Source organism: Manduca sexta, unplaced genomic scaffold (genome assembly GCF_014839805.1).
Source record: "Manduca sexta isolate Smith_Timp_Sample1 unplaced genomic scaffold, JHU_Msex_v1.0 HiC_scaffold_998, whole genome shotgun sequence".
In the NCBI taxonomy this organism is placed as follows: Eukaryota; Metazoa; Arthropoda; class Insecta; order Lepidoptera; family Sphingidae; genus Manduca; species Manduca sexta.
In genome coordinates this window covers 1-20,921 of record NW_023595847.1, presented here as the reverse complement: position 1 = coordinate 20,921, position 20,921 = coordinate 1, and the positions used below count along the sequence as shown (strand labels likewise).

Genomic DNA, 20,921 nt, shown 5'->3' with positions numbered 1-20,921 from the left:
AACGAGTGAAGTGAGCACACCGCGGGACACCGAATTAATTAAACTCAGTCTCGTGTAGTTTGAGTATAAAATAATACCGCTGCGAGGACCTGTGCGGTATTAAAATGATCTTTTTGACCTTGCCAATGAGTTCATGTTGGTCTGAACTGTGAAGCTACGTTTTCTATCGGTCGGTGGCCTTTGCCTGGTGACGTTCAAGTTCTATAGAAAAACCTTTAATGCAGTACGAGTCTGTATGAGCCACTATAGGTATTTATATTATCTAACTGTAAATCTATGTAAAAATAATATATAATATCAGCCCTTATTATATACTGTCCCACTGCTGACACGGGCTTTTATTACTGAGAGGAATTAGGCCTAGTCCACCACGCTGGCCTAGTGCGGATTGGTAGACTTCAAACACCCTCAAAATTCCTATATCCTCAGGTATGCAGGTTTCCTCACGATGTTTTCCTTCACCGTTGAAGCAAGCGATAATTCACAAAGAATAGCCATGGCCGCTTTTAATCAAATCTATATCTATACTATTATATAAAACTGAATAATTTGTTTGTTTAAATGCGATAATCTTAGTAACTAATAAACCTATTTTGAATTTTTCACTGTTACTGTCAAATCTTTTTAATGCGGCAAAATTACCCTCTGATTGTATGTAGATTGACGAGAGATGATTACCCGTCGCCAGTAGACACAATTATGCCGGCCTGTATGAACGGACGTATCAGAGAAATTCAAATATCACTATCCATTACCTTTAAAAAACATACACAAGTTTGATTACAAAGAATCATATCCAATTTCGTAGAAAAAAATTACGAGAAATTTAGCAACGTTCTCATTTCTAGTCCGAAATCCTTCAGAACAATAAATATATGATAGAAAAAAGCAATTTATATTTATAAATAATAAATAACGTACTGAAACTTAAACAACATCCTTAAATGTGTTCTCAGAAAAAACTTATAACTCCGAAGTATAAGTACTGTCGGTCCCAAAATATAAAGGCGAAATTGTATTAAACTTTAGTTTTTTGACTGAAATAACTTGAAACTGTAACCAGCTTCTGCCTACCGGGTCGGCCGTGCCCTGTGTAAGTTTGGATATCACTTTTTACTTACATTGAAACCTTAGTGCGATATAATTAAGAATCAGTTCCGCTTGCTTAAAAAATTCAAAAGAATACAGTCAGCGTTGGACGTCCACCTGCAAGGTGGACAGACGAGTTGATGAAAGTCACGTTGGATGCAGGCCGCTTTCGACAGGTCCGTCTGGAAATCTTTAGGGGTATCATATGTTCAAGAGTGGACTTTATGTGGCTGATGATGATAGTCAGCGGAACCTATTCCGTTTAAGTGGCGAATCCGTCTTATTGTAATTACGGGCGATCTAATTGAATTGAATTGTATAGGTAAATAGAGAATTTTGTTACTTTTTTACCTATACGGCTATCACAGCTGGATTCCCTCCTTCTCTTGACTATAACTAAAAATATTCGAATAATATTGTTAATTATTTAGGAACCACTTTATCAAGATTAAAGGTGTCCTTTCAAATCTAACATCCAAATCTATAACGATTTACTTAATTGATCACGTAAATATTAGCAATATTCCCATTATTACCACGATGTAAGTGAATTCATATCAATACGTTGGGAAAATAGCTATCAATATACAAATACAGACACAAAAACAATTCTCAAACAGTCCACAAAATCAGACGCAAATATCATTCATTCTAGTAAAATGACAAAATAAAAAAAAGCTAAAAAAAATCCACATTACCATATGCAAATCGCATAACCGAAATAGAACCGGCGAAATGTGCACGAATTTAAATAAATAACTCACTATTAACATAAATTTAAATTTTCACGTTAGAGTAAGACGTTGACAATGACGCCGACGGAGATAACAACGTATTTCTATTCCGAAAATCTTAAATCTAAATGTATTATGAAACAATTCCGCCGCTCCGTTTGTACGTTGGGATTGTTGTTTAATAAAACTAATTTATGGCGCTTAATGCACATTTAGGAATGGCGAGGCTATGGTTAAAATGATGTAGACAGGTATCTTCCAGTGACTTAATGTATAGGATACTTCGCCCTGTTGCGTGTTGCGCACGCGCATTGTGCATTCCGTGACCTTCGATATAAAAGTGGAAAGCATGGCGGATTTTGTTCAGTTTTGAGAGAATCAAGCAATCTGTAAATGGATAGTATTTATTTGTCCGATTATTACATTATATATTGAGTCGACTTTTTCGTCAAAGTATTAGCGCCTTTTGGACAAAGCAAAATCGATTTTTTTAAGCTCAAAAGCGATGTTGCAAATGAGCCAAATATACGCTCAAATACGCCAATTGTAGTGCAATTACCAATTTTTTATCGACTCACATATATTCGGAGAAGTAAACCCCTATTAAAAAACATGTACACTAATATTTCAATGGTAAAATTATTCGCGACTGTACCTCACAATAACGCTATTGGTTAGTTCCATTCTGGACACAAATTGCAATGTTATTGAACTCCACGGAGGTTTTTATATCAAAATAGTGTCGAATGTTTTTTAGAATAACTTTCATAGGCAATGTATATTCATAATATAAAATATTGGTTTTACACAAAAACTATTTGCGATTGCGCTCCTGTTTAATTTTTATGAACAGCAGACACTTTGCTGGTGGTAGGATATATTTTATATCCGCTCGGATAGTGACCACCGTACACCAAGTATTAAAACAGGCCATAGTGGCACACGTAAGTGTGTCGTGTTACGGGATCAGCCTGTGTAAATCTGGTTCTAACAGGCCGGCATAATTTTATCGACTGTCGAGGGTTAATCATCTCTAGTCAGTCGACATTGTATTTGACTCCACTCCATTTACCATCAGGTGAAGTGGGATCACTTTACTGTAACCTACATAAAAAAATTACGTTTGAATCTATAATTATAAGCATTGGCATTATGCACTTAATTATTCTTAAGTTATTGTTTACCTCTAGATAATAAATATAGTAAAGTAATAAGTATGTACCTAAGTACTCAGCGTTTTCCACGATGATTATACCATTTTCAGTAAAATATAACTTACCCACGCGACCTCGCTTCCTTATCAGTCGTTTCACTCAAAAACCAGATCAATGACTCGTCATTTTTTTTTACTGTAGGTCAATTCCCATAAGGCGCCATTAACAGATGACTGGCGGATTCAGTTGGCAAATGAAGAGGAAAGCTCGTGTGGCAGCCAAAAACAAACGACCAGCGTAACTTGACCCCTGGCAAATTACACCGCACGACATTTTCGGCACGTGCGGTCGCGATATTAGGTGTCAATGTTGCGTGGACGAGTTTCGGAACTGTCCCGGAAATACACGAGTGTAGATTGTGTTTGCTATGTTTATTAAGTATGTCTTAATTGCAACGTGATAACTTGCCTTGTGATCTCTGAAAATTTTAGAATCAATTTAACTGTCTAGCGGCCTCTAACTATGGGTCGTATATGAAAACTCAGTCATTTAGGGAGCTATGGAGGGGACTATGCTTGGTATTTCTCTACATGACAGGAGATTTGTAGAAGAATGAAAGTTACTGTCATAGCCCAGCGGATTAGCAAGCTAAAATAGCAGTGGGCAGGCAACGTAAGTCGCAGAAGTGATGGCCGATGGGGCAAGAAGATTCTAGACGTCCATCCACGAGATAGAAAGATGACCTTATAAAAGTCGCTAGAGGTTGCTGGATGCGGGCCGCTTACAATAGGTCGATCTGGTAATCTTTGGCGGAGGCCCATGTTCAGCAGTGGACATCCTGCGACTGATGATGATGATGATAAACGATGCGGTTCAAATGTAATATCGATCCACACGAGACATTAAATATTAAGCCTGTTACCAAAATTACCCATGTATCTGAATTTATATTGACTGTCCCTACAAAGCGACTTATGCTGCTATAAGACCCAATCACTATGCGACTTAAAAGGAGATCGGGTTGGCACATCGCAAACTCGAGCACAATAATAAACATTAGTCACCCCCACCACTTTATATCAATCGAACCCCCAACATTACACAAAATATCTCTCAGTATGTTTCCATCTCATCAAATCGTTGCGCCATTCAACGCAGACTCGCCATAGTACTTTCGCACCAGCGATACCTCGCACGTGTGACGATCAAGGCGGGTCATGTTATACTGGTCGGCGCCTGTGCAAGATATTACCTGAACGTTGACGACACTCCTAATGTAGACGCCTTTAACGTAAGGACTTGTAAGGTCTGTGTGTTCGAACATAGAGAATCTTGTTCATACTTAGGAGTGAAATATTTAAAATTACTTAGGTTGTGTGGACCAAATAAAATATACAAGGTATTCGAACATATTTATGTTAAACCTCATAAATATTTAAGAGTAATACATAAAATTACTCAAACAGCATAAATAGCAAAATCGTGTCTTTGGAAAAAATTTACAATCAATTTTAATGTTAATGAAAAAAGAAGAAACTCAAGTATTCAATTAGGAATCTATGAACAGTAACAAGGATTTCTCTTTTAAAAGGATACGACAAAGTGACTCCTCTGCACCTGATAGTAAGTGGAGTGGAGTGTAATAGAATGTCGACAGACGAGAGATGATTACCCCTCGACAGTCGACACAATTATGCCGGCCTGTTGAAACAGGACATACACAGCCTTATCCCGGAATTCGACACACTTACGTGGGTCACTATGACGGGTTTTAACACCTTGTCTTAGTCGCTATCCGGGCGAATATAAAATATATCCTATCACCAACAAAAGTCTATAGAAATTTTATATACTACATATAACATTGTTCATAATGCAATCTCAAATGTTAAATCTCATAACCCGAACTATTCTCCAACAAGAAACCATCTGTTTGAACACTACAACTTGGAGGCAGACTTTCGTATATAAGACACCAACTAACAATGTTTAGAAGTCTCTATTTGTTTTATGATTCCTCCTTGACGTGAAAATTTTAAATTTCGTCAAGGGACACATCCCGCTGTAATCATGATATTACTGAGCCAAAGAAACACTTTAGCTATATACAATATTTAGATCTATATATATAAAAATGAATCCCTATTTCTCTTGGTCACGCCATCACGCATCAACGGCTGGACCGATTTCACTATTTTTTTTATTGTGTTTGTTATTGTCAAAAGAAGGTTCTTATGAAAGAAAAAAATCAAAAAAATGCGCGGGAAATTTGAAAATTTAAGAAAACTTAACGAAAATATTAATTTTATATAACTGTCAATTGTTTGAAATAACTGTCAGCGATTGACAGAATGCGCGCTGCAAATTCATAGTTAAGACGGGACAACGTCTGTCGGGTCAGCTAGTATATACATAGATATACTAGAAACATCTCAATCGATACGTAATATAATAACAGAGACAAAGAGAGAAACACAAGGCTACAATCCAACTATCATCCGCGGCGCTTGCGGCCAATAAAAGCACGTATGGGCCCGCTGGACGACTGCCCCGGATACAGGGTCACTGGATAGAGTTTAAGCGTGCTTCGTACAATTATTATGGTCGGTTTGGATTTGGCCTAACGTTATACTATCTTCTTTCATTACAAAAGATAAGTTTTCTTCTTCAAGACCGCTCCATGGTGTCTGTGTCACTCGTGTGTGAAAACTCCTATCCCAATTGTAATTTGAACCTCCTTAAAGTTATTACGGGCGGTTGTGATCGCGGTACGAATAAGTACCTGAGAAGGACATGGGCTGCTTATTCCTGGAGATACATAAAACAGGACCTCTCGCATAAGGGACACAGTTATACGCATTTATAAGTATGGATACATATTACTAATATAATATTTGTCCCTTCCATTTTCCCTACATTCCATCGCAGCCTAGCGCGGTTGTTATTAAAAAAAGCCCAGAACAATCAGGGGTCGGCTCGGAACGCTCATTTTAGCGGCGTATCCAATTATGTGGCGAGAACTCGACGCTTAGTCCGCGGCTGTGTGCGTGTGTGTGTACGTACGTTATACAGAGTGTTATTTCGCGGGACAGGATTGGGATTCATTAGACAGTATGTCGTTTTTCACCATGTATTCGGTGATAAAGAAAGGTGATGAACATTAAAACTTAAGTAAATTCTATAGAAGGTTGCTGGTGGTAGGATATCTTTAATATCCGATCGGATAGCGACCAAAACCCGAGATACTGGCCCACGTAAGTGTTTTATGCTTACAAATGAGGTATTTTCATTAGTTTATCTAGAAATCGGTCTGAAGATTGAGATTACGTTCCAAAATCCGCCTGTGTATATCCGGTTCTAAACAAGCCGGCATAATTGTGTCAACTGCCGAGGAGTAATCATCTCTCGTCAGTCGCCATTTTATTGAACCCCACATCTCTTACCATCAGGTGCAGTGGGGTCAATTTATCATGCACGTAGAAAAAAAGGTTTTTATGTGTTCTGTACTACTTATAGGTGTGTATCTCTATCTTGCCTTCTAGGTTAAACCACTGCATTCGGATACTTAACTTAGTAATTTTAAGGTATTATTTCATCTGCTACGTGGTAGATACTAAGTGAAGAAATAAACACCATCTATCATTTTATTCACATTACAAAATCAATATAGCCTTTACACACAACTAACCAATATCTTAAAACCAAGTAGAAATTAAATTCACGAACAGAATCGAACCCGATAGCAATAAGATAATAAAACACTGTATGCATAATGAATACCGGAGGTGAGAGAGGTAGAAATGTATTCTTTTGATATTTAAATCATTGACTAATGAAATGATCCCGCGGGATTCGTATACAGGGTGGGTGTTTTATCGATTCAGTGGGAATATTTTAAATCCCACTCTGGATGCACTTAGTGCATCCTTTAATGTTCTGATTAAACGAATTGGATTTGCTAATGTACCTTTTGAAGGTAGAGGAAATAAAATGGTTGATAAATATTATCCAGGAGTCTTTTAAAAGCTAATGCATTCCCGTTGTTGGTAATTGAATTAGCAGTTAGTCAGCAAAGTCGGTTCAGTTTTTACGTAGTGTATGCTCTGTTTGAATGCGTGGAGATATTAAACCTACAAAGGAACATAGTTTGACGTAAGTATATATAATAAATAATATCATTACTATATTATATACTGACTTACCGCTGGGCACAGGCCTCCTCTACTACTGAGAAAGGTTAGTTCATAGTTCACCACGCTGGCCTAGTGCGGATTGGCAGACTTCACACACCCTCAAAATTCCTATAGAGAACTTCAAAGGTATGCAGGTTTTCTCACGATGTTTTCCTTCACCGTTAAAGCACCATAATTCACAAAGAAAGTGTATTATACACACAATTTCTAGATAAGTCAGAGGTGTGTGCCCTTGGGATTTGAACCTGCGGACATTTGTCTCGGCAGTCCGTACTGCACCGAACTAGGCTATCGCCGCGTATATTGTGATACCTTGATATAATTTGGAGTTTTTAACCTTGTTTCTAAATACTTGATTATATATAAATTTATGGGCGGAGGCATTATAATTAGAAAAAATTATAAATTAAAATTATACAATATATGGTATTACTCTGTTCTTCTGACAAGTAAATAAATAATAAAAATAGAAGAATATTGATCTCTTGATTACAACTGTATTTTATTAGGTAAATTTTGGTCTTGCCATAAATATTGTAATAAAGAAAAAAGAAAATTGTTAACTGCAAATAACATTTATTACTTTTACAGTGTGTCAGTTTAATACATAAATATAAAACAATTAAAAATATAAAAAGCTTATTCGAAGTGGTCTCCATTGGCTGCAATACAGTCCTTTAAACGATGAGGCCAGTTATCAATAGAAGCACGCACTCTTTCCATGGGAAAATTCTTCACTGCCAATCGTATAGATTGTTTTAGGGACTCCAAATTATCATGGCGTTTAGAGCAAGCTGTACTCTCTAAAACTGACCACAAATCATAATCCAGCGGATTAAGATCGGGACTAGACGACGGCCAGTCTTCAGCTCTGATGAAGTCCGAAACGTTCGATTCCAACCAAGACTGCGTGGACCGAGCTTTATGACCCGGCGCCGAGTCTTGCTGGAAGGACCATACTTGGTTATTGAACATGGTGATGTTAAGGGGCTTAACTACCTTCTCAAGAATGGTATCTTGATACACTTGTGCCGATGTTTTGATACCTTTTCACAAAAATATGGCTCAGTCACTCCTTCATAGCTAACACCCCACCAAACCATCACTGAAGTCGGATAATGTCCACGTTGCACTCTGTCGACTAATTGGGAAGCTTCCTTAGAGCTTTGAGCATAAATACGGTCATTTTGTTTGTTAAAATGTTGCTCAATTGTAAAAATTTTCTCATCCGTAAACAAAATTTTTCTGTGACCTCCCTTTGCGTACCGCTTCAGTAGTTGTTTCGATTTTACCACCCTATTCTTCTTTAAATTATCAGTTAAGAAATGGCCAGTGCGTCTCTTATAGGCTGCAAGTCCTAAGTCATCTTTTAAAATACGCGACATGGTTCTAGGTGCTATCTTCATTTCCCGAGATAAAATCTTTTGCTTTCGGACAGGATTTCTTCGAATTCTTTCCCTTACTGCTTTGACCACCTTTTTCGTACGAACACTACGTGGACGGCCAGATCTTTTCTGTCACAAACAGAGGAGGTCTCATTGTACCTATTAATAGCCCGGTACACAAACATTTTACTAATACCAAGTGTATGGAGAGTTTTAAAAATTGCATTTGGCTCCATACCTACTTTGTGTAATGCTATCACAGCGATTCGGTTCTCTTTATCACCCCACACCATTTTAATATCGCAAAATATTTTACAATGTATTGGCGCCAAAATGAGAAAACACAATGAACAATCGTATAAAAATGACAGATTCGAAATTCAAATGTAATATTTTTTTATAATTAAGTGTAACAGTATTTATGGCCAGACTAAGTATATATTATGTGCTATGTTTTTTGTCAGTCTAATATTCCTAGGGAACGAACTTAAAAACTTCCATTCAATAAAAACACGTATTTCGTAAATTATTTTCTATTCTGCGAGGGAAGACGACGTAACATTAAATCTACCTTCATTAAACGAGTCTTTGGGAAATTTCGGTACAATTTTCTTTTCGGGCATTAATTCATTATTTAACTGCGAATGGACACGCGAGGCGTACACAAAAATAATATTTATAAATATAGGATTTACCATTGGTTCTAAAGTCGAATAAGTTTAACTACTATTTTTTTTAATTTGAAGGTCTAGGTTTGATTTTTAGAACGGGCACTTTCATAGATTTTCCAAAACTATATGAACTGAACTGGATAGTTCACGATAAGGTTACAGCCGGTTATAAAAGATAAGACAAATCTTTGTTACAACATGCTTAAAAGTATATTGCGGCCTCTTATTACGTTGTAGTAACGGCAGATGTTGAACATTTGAATTTAATATTATGTACTATAAAATGATAACATATAACTTGACGAAGGAAGCAGAACATGCCGCGAAACGAGTGAAACGATAATACGAATGATAATTCTAAATTTAAATTCAAATTCCAACGTAGATCGTAACATATAACTCGACGAAGGAAGCAGAACATGGAGCGGAACTAGTAGAAAGAATAGAACAAGTGATAATTCTAAATTCAAATTCTAATTATACCGTTCCAGCATAGATAATAACATATAACTTAACGAAGGAACCACGACAAGCAACAGAACCAGTGGAAAGAAGAGAACGAGCAATAATTCTAAATTCAAATTCAAATAGTAACGTTCCACAAAATACCAGTTTATTTCTATAGCATTAACGGTTGTTAAAGAAAACACGTTTTCCAATTAAAATAGTATTAAAAACCAAACGTTGCAGTACTCTTTGAAATATTCGTCGTACCGCTGTGCTAGTCCCCGTTCATAATTAATTTTCTTATTTACGCCACTTTCAGTTTGCTGTCTTGTTGAAATGTGTTTGAAACATTCGTTTTGTTATTGACATACTAGGTTCTTCAGTCCGTTGGCGTGGAAGATCTTTCCCGATATAAGATTTCCACTGTGTATTATTATTATTATTCAGGATATAAAGTATATGGCGTAATTGTATGCTAAATTTCATCCAAATTCTTTGGTGTTTACTTCTAACGAATCTAGACACCTTTACAGCCGTATGGTTACATAATAATTCAAAGTTGCGTATGTTATGACTGTTTCTGGGCGGTATCACTGACCATTAGGTGAGCGTACTTTTTCGTTATTTAATAGCAAAAAATTATTTTGTCGATGATGCTTGGTCGATGGTCAACGTCACTATGATAAAGACACATTAATATTCCCTGAGATTCGCCGAGCTTCACCGTTCAAAAAAATTGTGACGTCACAATTTTTTTATTTTTATATTGGAACGACAAAGTGACCCCATCACACCTGATGGTAAGTAACGTGGGGTTCAATAGAATATCGACTGACGTGAGGTTTTCAGCAATCGACACAATTGTGCCAGCCTGTTCGTACTGGATATACAGATTTACAGATTTCTTCCAGATAATATATATCTGAAAGAAATCACCGATAGCGATAAGACCGCCATTTGTACTTCCTGTTGTTTCATCATCTCTTTTGTATATTTATTTTTCCTTACGGTGTTGATGTACAATAAAGTGTTTAAAGAAATAAATATGACATGCGTCCCACTGCTGATCCTGGCTTCCAGGAGTTGTAGTGGTGGGTGTGAGGGCGGGAAAGTCTGTAACATCACTATCCCTGCAATCAATAGCAGTCAATATTTTTTCCGGAGCCCCTGTTGGACTTCTATATCCACTCTGTATGTACACTTACTTACCATGACCTATTCCAATAGGAAATTTAGATGCCAATTGAAACGCCAAGAAGTTTTTGTTGAAATTCATATCTTACCTGAAACAAAATGAAGATTGAGTCTTCATCAGGTTTTATGGTAATTTGTTAGCATAATGCACAATTACTATTTATACATAATATTCGCTCCATTTTCTGATATTGCTTTGAATCCTACCGTCTTTAATTAAACACATCACGCTTTTATCTCCGAAGGAGTAGGCGGAGATGCAACCAGGACACCCACTTTTCGGCAAGTGTGTTCCGTCCCATGATGTGATAAGAGGTGTGGCATAAGCGAGCCAATTGCCATAACGGGTACAATTTCCAGACTCCAAGCTGATAGTGAACAAAAGAACCCAAATATCACTTTGCCCGACCCAGGCCTCGAACCCGAAACTTCAGAACAGTGGCCGTACCGCGCTCGCAATACAACTAGGTTACCGAAGCAATATTTTATTTAATGTCAAATCAGGATAGCCACCACATTACCTGGTAGAAAGTTTAACAAATAACAACCATAAATCATTCAATAACATTAAAATTAAACTATTTTACCGATTTTATTGCGGTTTTAATTATTTTAGTTTTCTTCCGGCGTTTCGAAGACTTTGAAGTCATCATGGTCACGGGGGTACCGTAAAATAATTTAATTTTAATGTCTTACATTCGCGTCAACATAAGAAATCATCATTCAATAACATTAAATATGCTAGTACCAATAGTCCCAAGCAGTCAACAGAAGTTAAATAAATAGAGAGCGGTAAGGTCTAAGTATAAATCTATTATACATGTAACGTAGAATCTACTAAACCCGGAATTGCCTTTCAGATCGATTTGTACCCAAACGTCCCGCGGGAACTCAGGCTTCCGCCAGCTTAGCATGCATTTGATTAGTGAGGGTAACCTGTTTGATTGGTGAGAAGTATTGGAAGTTTGCGGCGATAGCCTGGTTAGAAGTGGAATTGAATGTTCAAAAATGTTCCTAGATACAAAACCCATGGGCAAGCACCTCTGACTTTTCTAGTTATGTGTCTATTCTTTGTGGTATATAGCTTGCTTTAACGGTGAAGGAAAACATCGTGAGGAAACCTAAGTTCGCCATAAGAATTTCGAAGGTATAATATGAATTCTGCCAATCCGCACTCGGCCAGCGTGGTGAACTAAGGCCTAAACTGTCTCAATAGTAGAGGCCCGTGCTCAGCAGCGGACAGTATATAATACAGGGTGGATGCTATTATATTATAACATTATATTAAGTAAAACTAACTAAGATACAAGCAAATAAATAATATGATATCTTTCACATTATTAATGCCAAGATTCAAATAGCAAATTACGTAATCCCAAGTATAATTAAAAGCAAAAGAACCAGCACAGGCCCATATCTTATAGCTTCAAATCCAAACCATTAAAAACAGCGTAAACGTATGAAAAGTGAAAATGTGGGTCAAGTCAGGATTGCGAGTGCATCAAAAACATGCAGCAGAGCTCCTGGTCCCACATATCAACGTACAGGCGCGACTCACGTCTCGCTCAGTTGCATTGCCACGAGCTTGGATTGCAGTCATTGTGTGTAGGGTAGCGGGTACGTATAAGGGCCTGTTTTATATATTCAAGTAAAGGTTACCGCCAGTTAACACATAATACAGTTAATGTATATACGTTAGGTTAAAAAGTATTGTGAGGCTATTTTAGCTGAAATAACCAGGTATGAAAATCGAGTTGTCAAACCAGCAGAGGGTAGTATAGAATTTCGTATCGGTCTGATTTTCGGTGACGTTTAATGGTAAAATCAGTGATAGATCTCTTTATTTAAATTAAAATCGTTTTTTTTTCAAAATTACTCTAATTTTTGTCATTTATTTGGGCGCATGACTTTTGTTTTGATCACCATATATATTCAACGATTAGCATTCATTAAAACAAAGTAAAATAAGCTCTAAGAAAGCCACCTTTAATGTGTAACATCAGCAAACTCAAGAAACTACAAGAGGATAATTTAAAAAAAAATCTGAAAACTTTTTTCTATTTTGTGTCATTACCTACTTTTATTGCTAGCTTCTTATATATAAATCTGACAGCTTTGCTCTCTTATCATCAAGAAATCGATTACACTCAATACTATAATCTATAATCTTAAAATAAAACAAAAAATCAACGTACTAAATCCACTTATGAATTTCGCTCTCGCTTACCACTAAAACATCTACCCAAGGGTTACTGTAGCAGAGATCGGATTTAAATTTCAAAAGGTACGGCATAACTGCATTGCTAATTCAATAATCTTGGCTGCATATTTTTGTAACAAAATTTTTTGATCTCTTTTATGCAAGCCGGATGGCTGAGGACGGAATGTGGGCCACGGGGATGTAATTAGCGGAATTGGGACTGCTTTTACTGTTGCCGAGAACGGAGTTTAATAGAAGATTGTGTTGTTTTTGCTGTATCTCATAGACTTGTTCGTAACAATTATATTCAATTTGGTATACTAGAATTTTATGTCAAATGCATAGTACGTTTTTTGTACGAATATTAAAAAGTGTTACGTTTGAAGCTTGGACGTAGGCTGAAATGTTATAAATTACTGATCCGATTTTAGTAATTTTTAATAGATCTTTTATCCCTGCTCATGGACGTTGCCAGGGAGCAGAAGGTGGTCTGCCGCCCTTTTATATTCAACACTGTATAGCTATGTATGTACTCGTGTTCAATTGATGGGATTACTTATATAAAAATCTCCGCTTTACCCTCCTTTTGATTAAAATTTGAGATTTAGCCCAAACCCTGAATTGAAATCTGACGACGTCCATGTCCATACTTGCTGTTTAATTGAATACAATGAAACCATACATAGCTCAAGCGATGTTAGGAAAAGTTTATTTAGTTCTAGCAAGACGTTTGAAGTCAGACGAGCCACTGCTCCGTAGACTGCAGGTTGAGTATGGCGGCAAAAACACACATCACACATTTATCCCCTATGCAGAGGCGCAACCAGGGCACCTACTTGTCGCCAAATGTGTTCCGTCCCATGATGTGATATGAGGCGAACCTATCGCCATATCGGGCACCAATTCCAGACTCCGGGCTGACACTAAGCAGAAAAACCCAAATATGCCTTACCTAATTCGAACCCAGGACCTCAGAGCGCTACCGTAGCGCGCATGCATTGAACTACGCCACCAAATCAGTCTGATACTAACACCTATTCAACCCTGATTTGAATCGTAAAGCCATTAAACACGTCGTTAAACACGACTGTTGAGCGTGACTCGCCGTGTCCGGGAAACGTGCGTCCAGGAATCGTCTGCTAACAATAGTGTCGACGTTACTTCCCGGTTCGATTACCGGGCAGGTTATTTATTATCACTAAGTTTATTCGAGGATGTAGGTGGGGCAAAAAGTTCCTAAGTCCTCGAGTACCACGTATCGACAAGTGTGTGGACGTCTACTTGCAAGGTGGATAGACGTATTGACAAAGGCCGCAAGATCATGCTCGATGGAGGCTGCTTTTGACAGGACAATCTGGAAGTCTTTTGGAGAAGGAGTGTGTTCAGCAGTGGACTTCATGTGGCTGATGATGATGGTAATGATATCTGAAGATTTCTATTTATGCTAGGCTTTTGCGGGTAGTACTGAACCGATTTTGATGAAATTTGTTAAGCTTGAACTACAGGAAAGGACGCTGTAACAAAGGACAACCCTAATTAGCATCTGGGCGCATGCGCAAGCGAATACTTATCTTTATTTTAAACCATACTTTCTATGTAACCACACCGGTACAGATAAACGACGAATAAAAATATATCTCAGTACATTGCCACTTTAAACTTATATCTACAGTGCGCGCGTCGTACCGAGCCGGTAATGGTGATTGCGGTATTCCTTAGACGGTTATTGCAAGGCATAGAGAACACCTGCCCATCTACATTTAAGATTATAGAGTCCAGAATAGGATTCGAAAAATATTCCATTTATTATAATGATTTATAAAATGTATAATTGATTTTATTCATTCAAATATTTCATTGTTAAAGAAGGTAGTAATGTAGATATTAATCTCTATTTTTTGTTCACTCGACCTTGAAATTCGGTAATGGGTCTTGTTAATTTTTTTTATGAATAAATCATATTTACGAGAATATTTGCCTTATTTAGGTTCAGTGTAAAAGGAAATCTATGGAAGTATTATTGCTGGGAATTATTATTTATATAATTATGTAGTCATAGAATAAAACCAAATAATAACAACTATTTTCGTATTGTAAGTAGAATTGAATGCGCGACGGCGGGGCGCAGGCGTGTTGAATACAATTCCAACGAGTACCTATCGGCCGCGCGTCGGTTGTCAAGGCCCCTCGCCCCCGTCCCCGAACCTCACCGCACGCCATGTTTGCCCGCCGCGCAGCCGCGCTCAGTCCGCGCCCTCCGCCGCAGGGGAGTACGTTTTGCTAGGTGGGTCTGCGCTCGCCAAATGTGACAACGGACAAAACCGCTATTTAACATTGGTTCACGTGCCACATCTTCGAAAAGGTAATTTATTTGTAATGTTTTTTCTGCCTTATAATTACTTGAATGTATTTTTATTAAACGAGTAGTTAAACTGTAGATAATAATGTTACATTTGCCATAATATTTTGGCATGTGTTTTGTTTGTAAGATTTGATTTGCCTGCGTCTGTTTATGTTCATAATATATTTGTTTCCAGTTCCTCACGATGCAGGATACCGAACCGGACGTATCTTTGATCGAGGACGAAGTGGATCCGTTTGAAAACAGCATCGCCGAAAAGATGCAAATGGCGCGAAATGTGGTTAAACATTGCGAAAGAATGCACAATGGAAATATAAAACAGTCTAGTGAAATCAAAAGTATCATTAATTACACCGGAGTGTGCGAAGATACTATAATAATGGCCGATATGTCGCTACGAGCGGCGAAGACGTTCACGGATTGGTTTCAATATAAAAAGGACAAAGTTGAACGAGTATTGCTTTATGCTCGGCAGTATTCGAGGTATGATAGTTGAGCTGTACACGAAAAAAATGCAAGTGGCAACCAAAGATAAATTGATGAAAGGCTTGTTTACGAAACGCTGCGTTAGAAAGCGATACGACCAGTCCAGAGTGATAAATGACATTCTCCAACATGGATTCATGTGGAAACGGGTTCCGGGCACTAAAAACCATGCTGGTTGAACGGACCGACCAGTATTTAAAGAAAATGGAATACCTAACTCGCATGAGGGCGTACAGGCAAGCCGGGAGGTCCATAGTTTACGTGAATGCGTTCTTCTATTACTACCAGCTGGTGGTATCGCCACAGCACGGATTGCTCCACATGGGCTTGCACGGACTGCTCCACATGGGCTTCCACGGCCTCCAGAAGGAGAGTAGTAAATATCTCGAGGCTTGGACAAAAAATGTACTCATAGCCGCAATACCACCCAACTCCGTTATAGTATTAAAGTTCGAGCCACAACTTGAGAAGGTGTCACCAACGCCCTTCACGCCCAAATATGATATGATTAGATGGCTTTCAGAGCGCAACATTCCTTACGATCCGACCGTTCACAGAGCCGATTTGTACGCTATCATAAAGAAATTTAAACAACCAAGAGATGTCAGCGCCATGGAAGAAATTTTACGAAGTCATGGTCATGACGTGGTGTACCGACCGCACGAACTGAAGAATCTTGATTACTTAGAGGTGATGTGGCCTGGAATTCCGGTGTATCGATGCAAGACAGACACGATCGTCAAACTGAGAGAGAAAACGCTAGAAGATTGGCAGAAGTTCGAGGACATATTGATAAATAGAGAGGAGGCTATGTACCAAGAAGAGATATTAATGGAAGCTGTGATCGACAAGATATTGACATTGAGTAAGTATGGTCAATTAACTGCTGAGGATATGGATGAATTTGATGTGTTTTACCCGATGAAGACTATTGCTCTAGTATAATTCTTGATTAAAACCTTGTCACAATTAGTATGAGCAGTATTTTAGTTTTCCATTGACCAGTGGCATAAGGTCCATACAATCCAATTCCTAATTCCCTTTCGTAATTGTGTAAAAATCTAATTATCATTAGAATGATTTGCGGACAACATTCATGCGTATTAAAACCTATTTATATGTTGTATCGGGTTCCCTTTTGCAAAAGTTTACCATTCGCTACTGCCGTAGACTTGTGTGCTACAGGTAGGAGTTGTGAGGCGATTACTTCATAGAGTACTACTGCACCTGATGGTAAGTGGAGTAGGGTCCAAGAAAATGTCGACTGACGAGAGATGATTACCTCTCAACGGTCGACACAATTATGCCGGCCTGTTAGAACGGATATACACAGGCTGATCCCGGAACACGACACACTTACGACTCGTCTCGTTATTCCCAGCATATACCTTGGTTACAATTTCCTTCAAACCGCGACAATAATGCTGGGTAGGTATATTTATTTTTATACAGTTAATAAATAGATGCACTGAATCAAAGATTTATGTAATTAATCTAAATAAAATCGACCAACGACGAGTGTTGCAACCGTCCAGTCGCCCGAATTATGCCGACCAATTTTCCCACACATATATTCATCGCACCTCTTCAGAACGAGACATTATAGTCAATTTCGACCATGTGTACAATAGTATCCAAAGCTACAAAATATATCCGAAGGGCTCTTATAAAGTAAATCTTGATTCATGACTTATGTAAAAAAACACAAAGACCCATCACCGAATTTCATAGTCGAGTGAACAACAAAGTGACTTAACACAACCTTTCTAACATTTGTAAAATAGAGATGCGAGAGGAAATTGCACGGGCCGTGGGTGGCGCTAGCAGGCCGGATGTAGGGTGTAGCGCGAAAGGAGTGCATTTCCGGGTCCTCCCGGCGACCGATGGCTCATTCAAGTGCCATTAGTGATAACCTCTTTGCATTTGTTTATTTTGTTATTTTCTTCTAGCACGATAAAATTACTTCATTGCGACTTAATGGCGCCAACGGAATAATCAGCAGTTCGATTCACGCAGACTTGTATTTAAATTATTTTTCTTTCTCATTTCTGCAGTTGGTGTTTAGAAAATAAATAAATATTCAAATCGAGATAAAACTAGTTTTCTAATTTTGTCGTTTAATTTTCTCCCGTATGCCTTTGCAACCTTCATGGTCACGGGGTGGACTGACGTGTAGGTCTTCCCAAAAGTGTACGTTACAAAATCTACATATAATTTACAATTATAAAATATTTTTTAAAATTAGCTGACGTTGGTCCGATTTACGCAGAGCTCAGGGATTAAAGTCTGGTCAACGTTTTGGGTTCATAATTCATAAAAAAATAAATATGAATAGCTCTGATCACATGTCTTATTTATCTACTATATATTTTAAACTTATTTGCTACGTACTCGATTTTAGCGTAGAGTTTCTTCAACTCGCCCAGTATCAGCCCAAAACCCCTAACGTTTGATTAAATTATAAACGAACCCTTTTCTTAAGCATGTAATATTATTACAATTTTGATTACGTCCCTTTGCGCTTGCTTCGGACGAGACCCTAAGGGTCCAAACGAAAGCTCATCAAATATGGACAAGGTATAGAAACTTCTCACAGTTCGACGTAATTGAAACTGGAAGGTAGAAAGTTCTGGAACGTTTGCGTTACATATTGAAAGCAGTAGTAACATTTACGTGAATAGCGTGGGCTCTGAAGGTTATACATTTTCAGGAAACTAATGAATAGAGGGTTATTAATTTGGTGTGGTTCCTGAACTTGTTATAGGTAGGTCTAGTGAGCCTATTTTAAATGCTATATAACTGGCTCAATATAACAAGGTCGTATATTAATTTTTATTTAATAGTGGGGTACAGTTGAAAATCAGTGCTGTTTAACAGCGTATACTGAGCTGGTATCCCTTCTACCACACATCATGCAAGGAATCCGTTGTGTGCCCGGTATTGTTAACTGTGTGTCTGCTTTTTTATATTTCTTTTTGTTGCATTTCTGTGTGTGTAGAGAAATAAATGGTTTAAATTTATATTGCAAAAATTACGTTATAATTCTCACGTTTATACACGTACATTTTAACACACGGGTATACTGTCCTATATTAACACACATACTTTTTATCCCAGTAATTTGCTCATGGGAGACCATGGAATTTTTAAATCTAGTTTTCCAATTGATCGTGTGAGGTAGCGCTATGAAACGCTAGTGTTCCATGACTTTTGTAGCTGCAGAGACTTCTCACGCGGTAGACGCCGCGAATAACACCTAGTATTATATAAATGCGAAAGGTTTGTCGGGATATCCTGTCACGTAGCCCTGGTCCGATGTCTTGCATACTTTATTTTAGTATTCGGCTATTGACACATTACTTTCCGGAAGTCAAGGTCATTTTATGAATGAAAGCCGATACGCTATCTATTTAATAAAACAGCAGAAATAGGACGCCTGTACATTTTAAAAACGTAATAATAATATTAGTGACTAAAGATAAGTAATAAACATAAATCAGTTTTTTTTTATTATTTTAAGTTTTAGCTCACATCTCTACTGAACGTATGATCATGTAATTTCTACAGGGGACAGAGTATAATTGGGAGCAAAAAAGCCTTTGTTTTATTAGAATATGATATCAGAAAGTTATATTAAGATATTTGCAATTTACTTAAACTTTTCTGGCCTCGTTTAAATCGAAGTCCACGCAGACAACTGTGTGGGCATAGCGAGTGCATATTATTATAGAAATTCATATCTGATTTTTCCTAATCGTATTTTTTATAATATAAAACAAGTGAGCATTATATTATGGGCGTGTCGAAAGTGCTTTCTAATTCGGAAAAACTGTGGTATTTATGTTATTTTTATTTCAGGTAAATTTAGAAATAATACGTAATTATACGTTATTGTTGGTCGTCCAGCGGCCGAAATTCGTCCGTCGAATGTAGTATATTAATACCTTATTTTGTTTATTGCTTTGAATGAAGAGACGAGCTTGCTGTTCGCCTGATGGTAAGCGATACGACCGCCCATAAACATTAGAGAACCTAGAAACCTTGAATATCAAAGTACTGTTTGGTATTCCACTGCACTTGCCATGCTGAGACATGAGATGTTAAGTCTTATTATGTCCGGTAGTTACACTGGCTACAATGTCCTTCAAACGGAACACGACATTGCGTCCACACTGCTGCTTGGCGGCAGAAATAGACATGGTGGTGGTATCTACCCAAGCGGACTCTCACATATGAGAGACCACCAGCGAATATTATACATTAATTTGTTTTTCTACACTTCTCTATATGAACTAAATCATGCCAAATCTCACACTCTTCCGCGCGCTCAATGTGCTTTAAAAAGGGGTACTTACATACACGGTCTTCTCTTCAGCTATAATTATTAATGTATAGATAATAATAATTCTTCACACTGACCACAGACTTTAACCATACACAAAAGATTATACATGTGTGTCAAGCACATGGTAGTGCGTAATTTTTTTTTAATTTGTTGTATTTGTAATGTATATTTTATTTAAACATTTGCTTTCTGCACTTCTTCTCAATATAAAATTAAACTGTACCTAATTTCATATTCCTCCGTCCCCGTAATTTTCGTAAAATAGGTATGAGTTTTTGTTCCATTTTGATTATGCTTAAAGGTCATATTCATACAAAATTACTAATAAAATATGTCAAATAAGTAATTAACACAAGGGTATCCACAAGGTGTTACAGTTCACACCATAGAAGTATCTACTGCGTCGGTGGCGTAGTTGTAGTGCATGCGCGGTACGGCAGCGCTCTAAAGTCCTAGGTTCGAAACCTGGGTCAAACTGATAATTGGGTTTTATCTGCTCAGTATCAGCCTGGAGTCTGAAATTTGTGCCCGATATGGCGATAGGCTCGCCCCCTATCGCATCATGGGACGGAACACATTTGGCGAAAAATGGGTGCCCTGGTTGCGCCTCTGCATACCCCTTCGAGGATTGTATGCGTTATGTGTTACGACTGACGACTTT

At 37.7% G+C, this 20,921-nt stretch overlaps 1 protein-coding gene and 1 long non-coding RNA gene across 2 annotated transcripts; both read left to right on the top strand.

The window, feature by feature from the left end:
* Window positions 1–15,328: 15,328 nt before the first annotated feature.
* LOC119193748 lies at window positions 15,329–15,856 on the top strand. The gene is made up of 2 exons (XR_005114028.1): window positions 15,329–15,429; window positions 15,605–15,856. It is a non-coding gene; the product is annotated as an uncharacterized LOC119193748 (long non-coding RNA).
* A 188-nt stretch (window positions 15,857–16,044) lies between these two features.
* Window positions 16,045–16,860, top strand: LOC119193747. Its single transcript, XM_037447370.1, has one exon. It carries the CDS (start codon window positions 16,045–16,047, stop codon window positions 16,858–16,860), a length of 816 nt encoding a protein of 271 aa, XP_037303267.1.
* Window positions 16,861–20,921: the final 4,061 nt, after the last annotated feature.

Bases quoted from the DNA above. Each gene is read 5' to 3' on its own strand.
- LOC119193747 (XM_037447370.1), top strand. From the start codon at position 16,045: ATGGATTCATGTGGAAACGGGTTCCGGGCACTAAAAACCATGCTGGTT.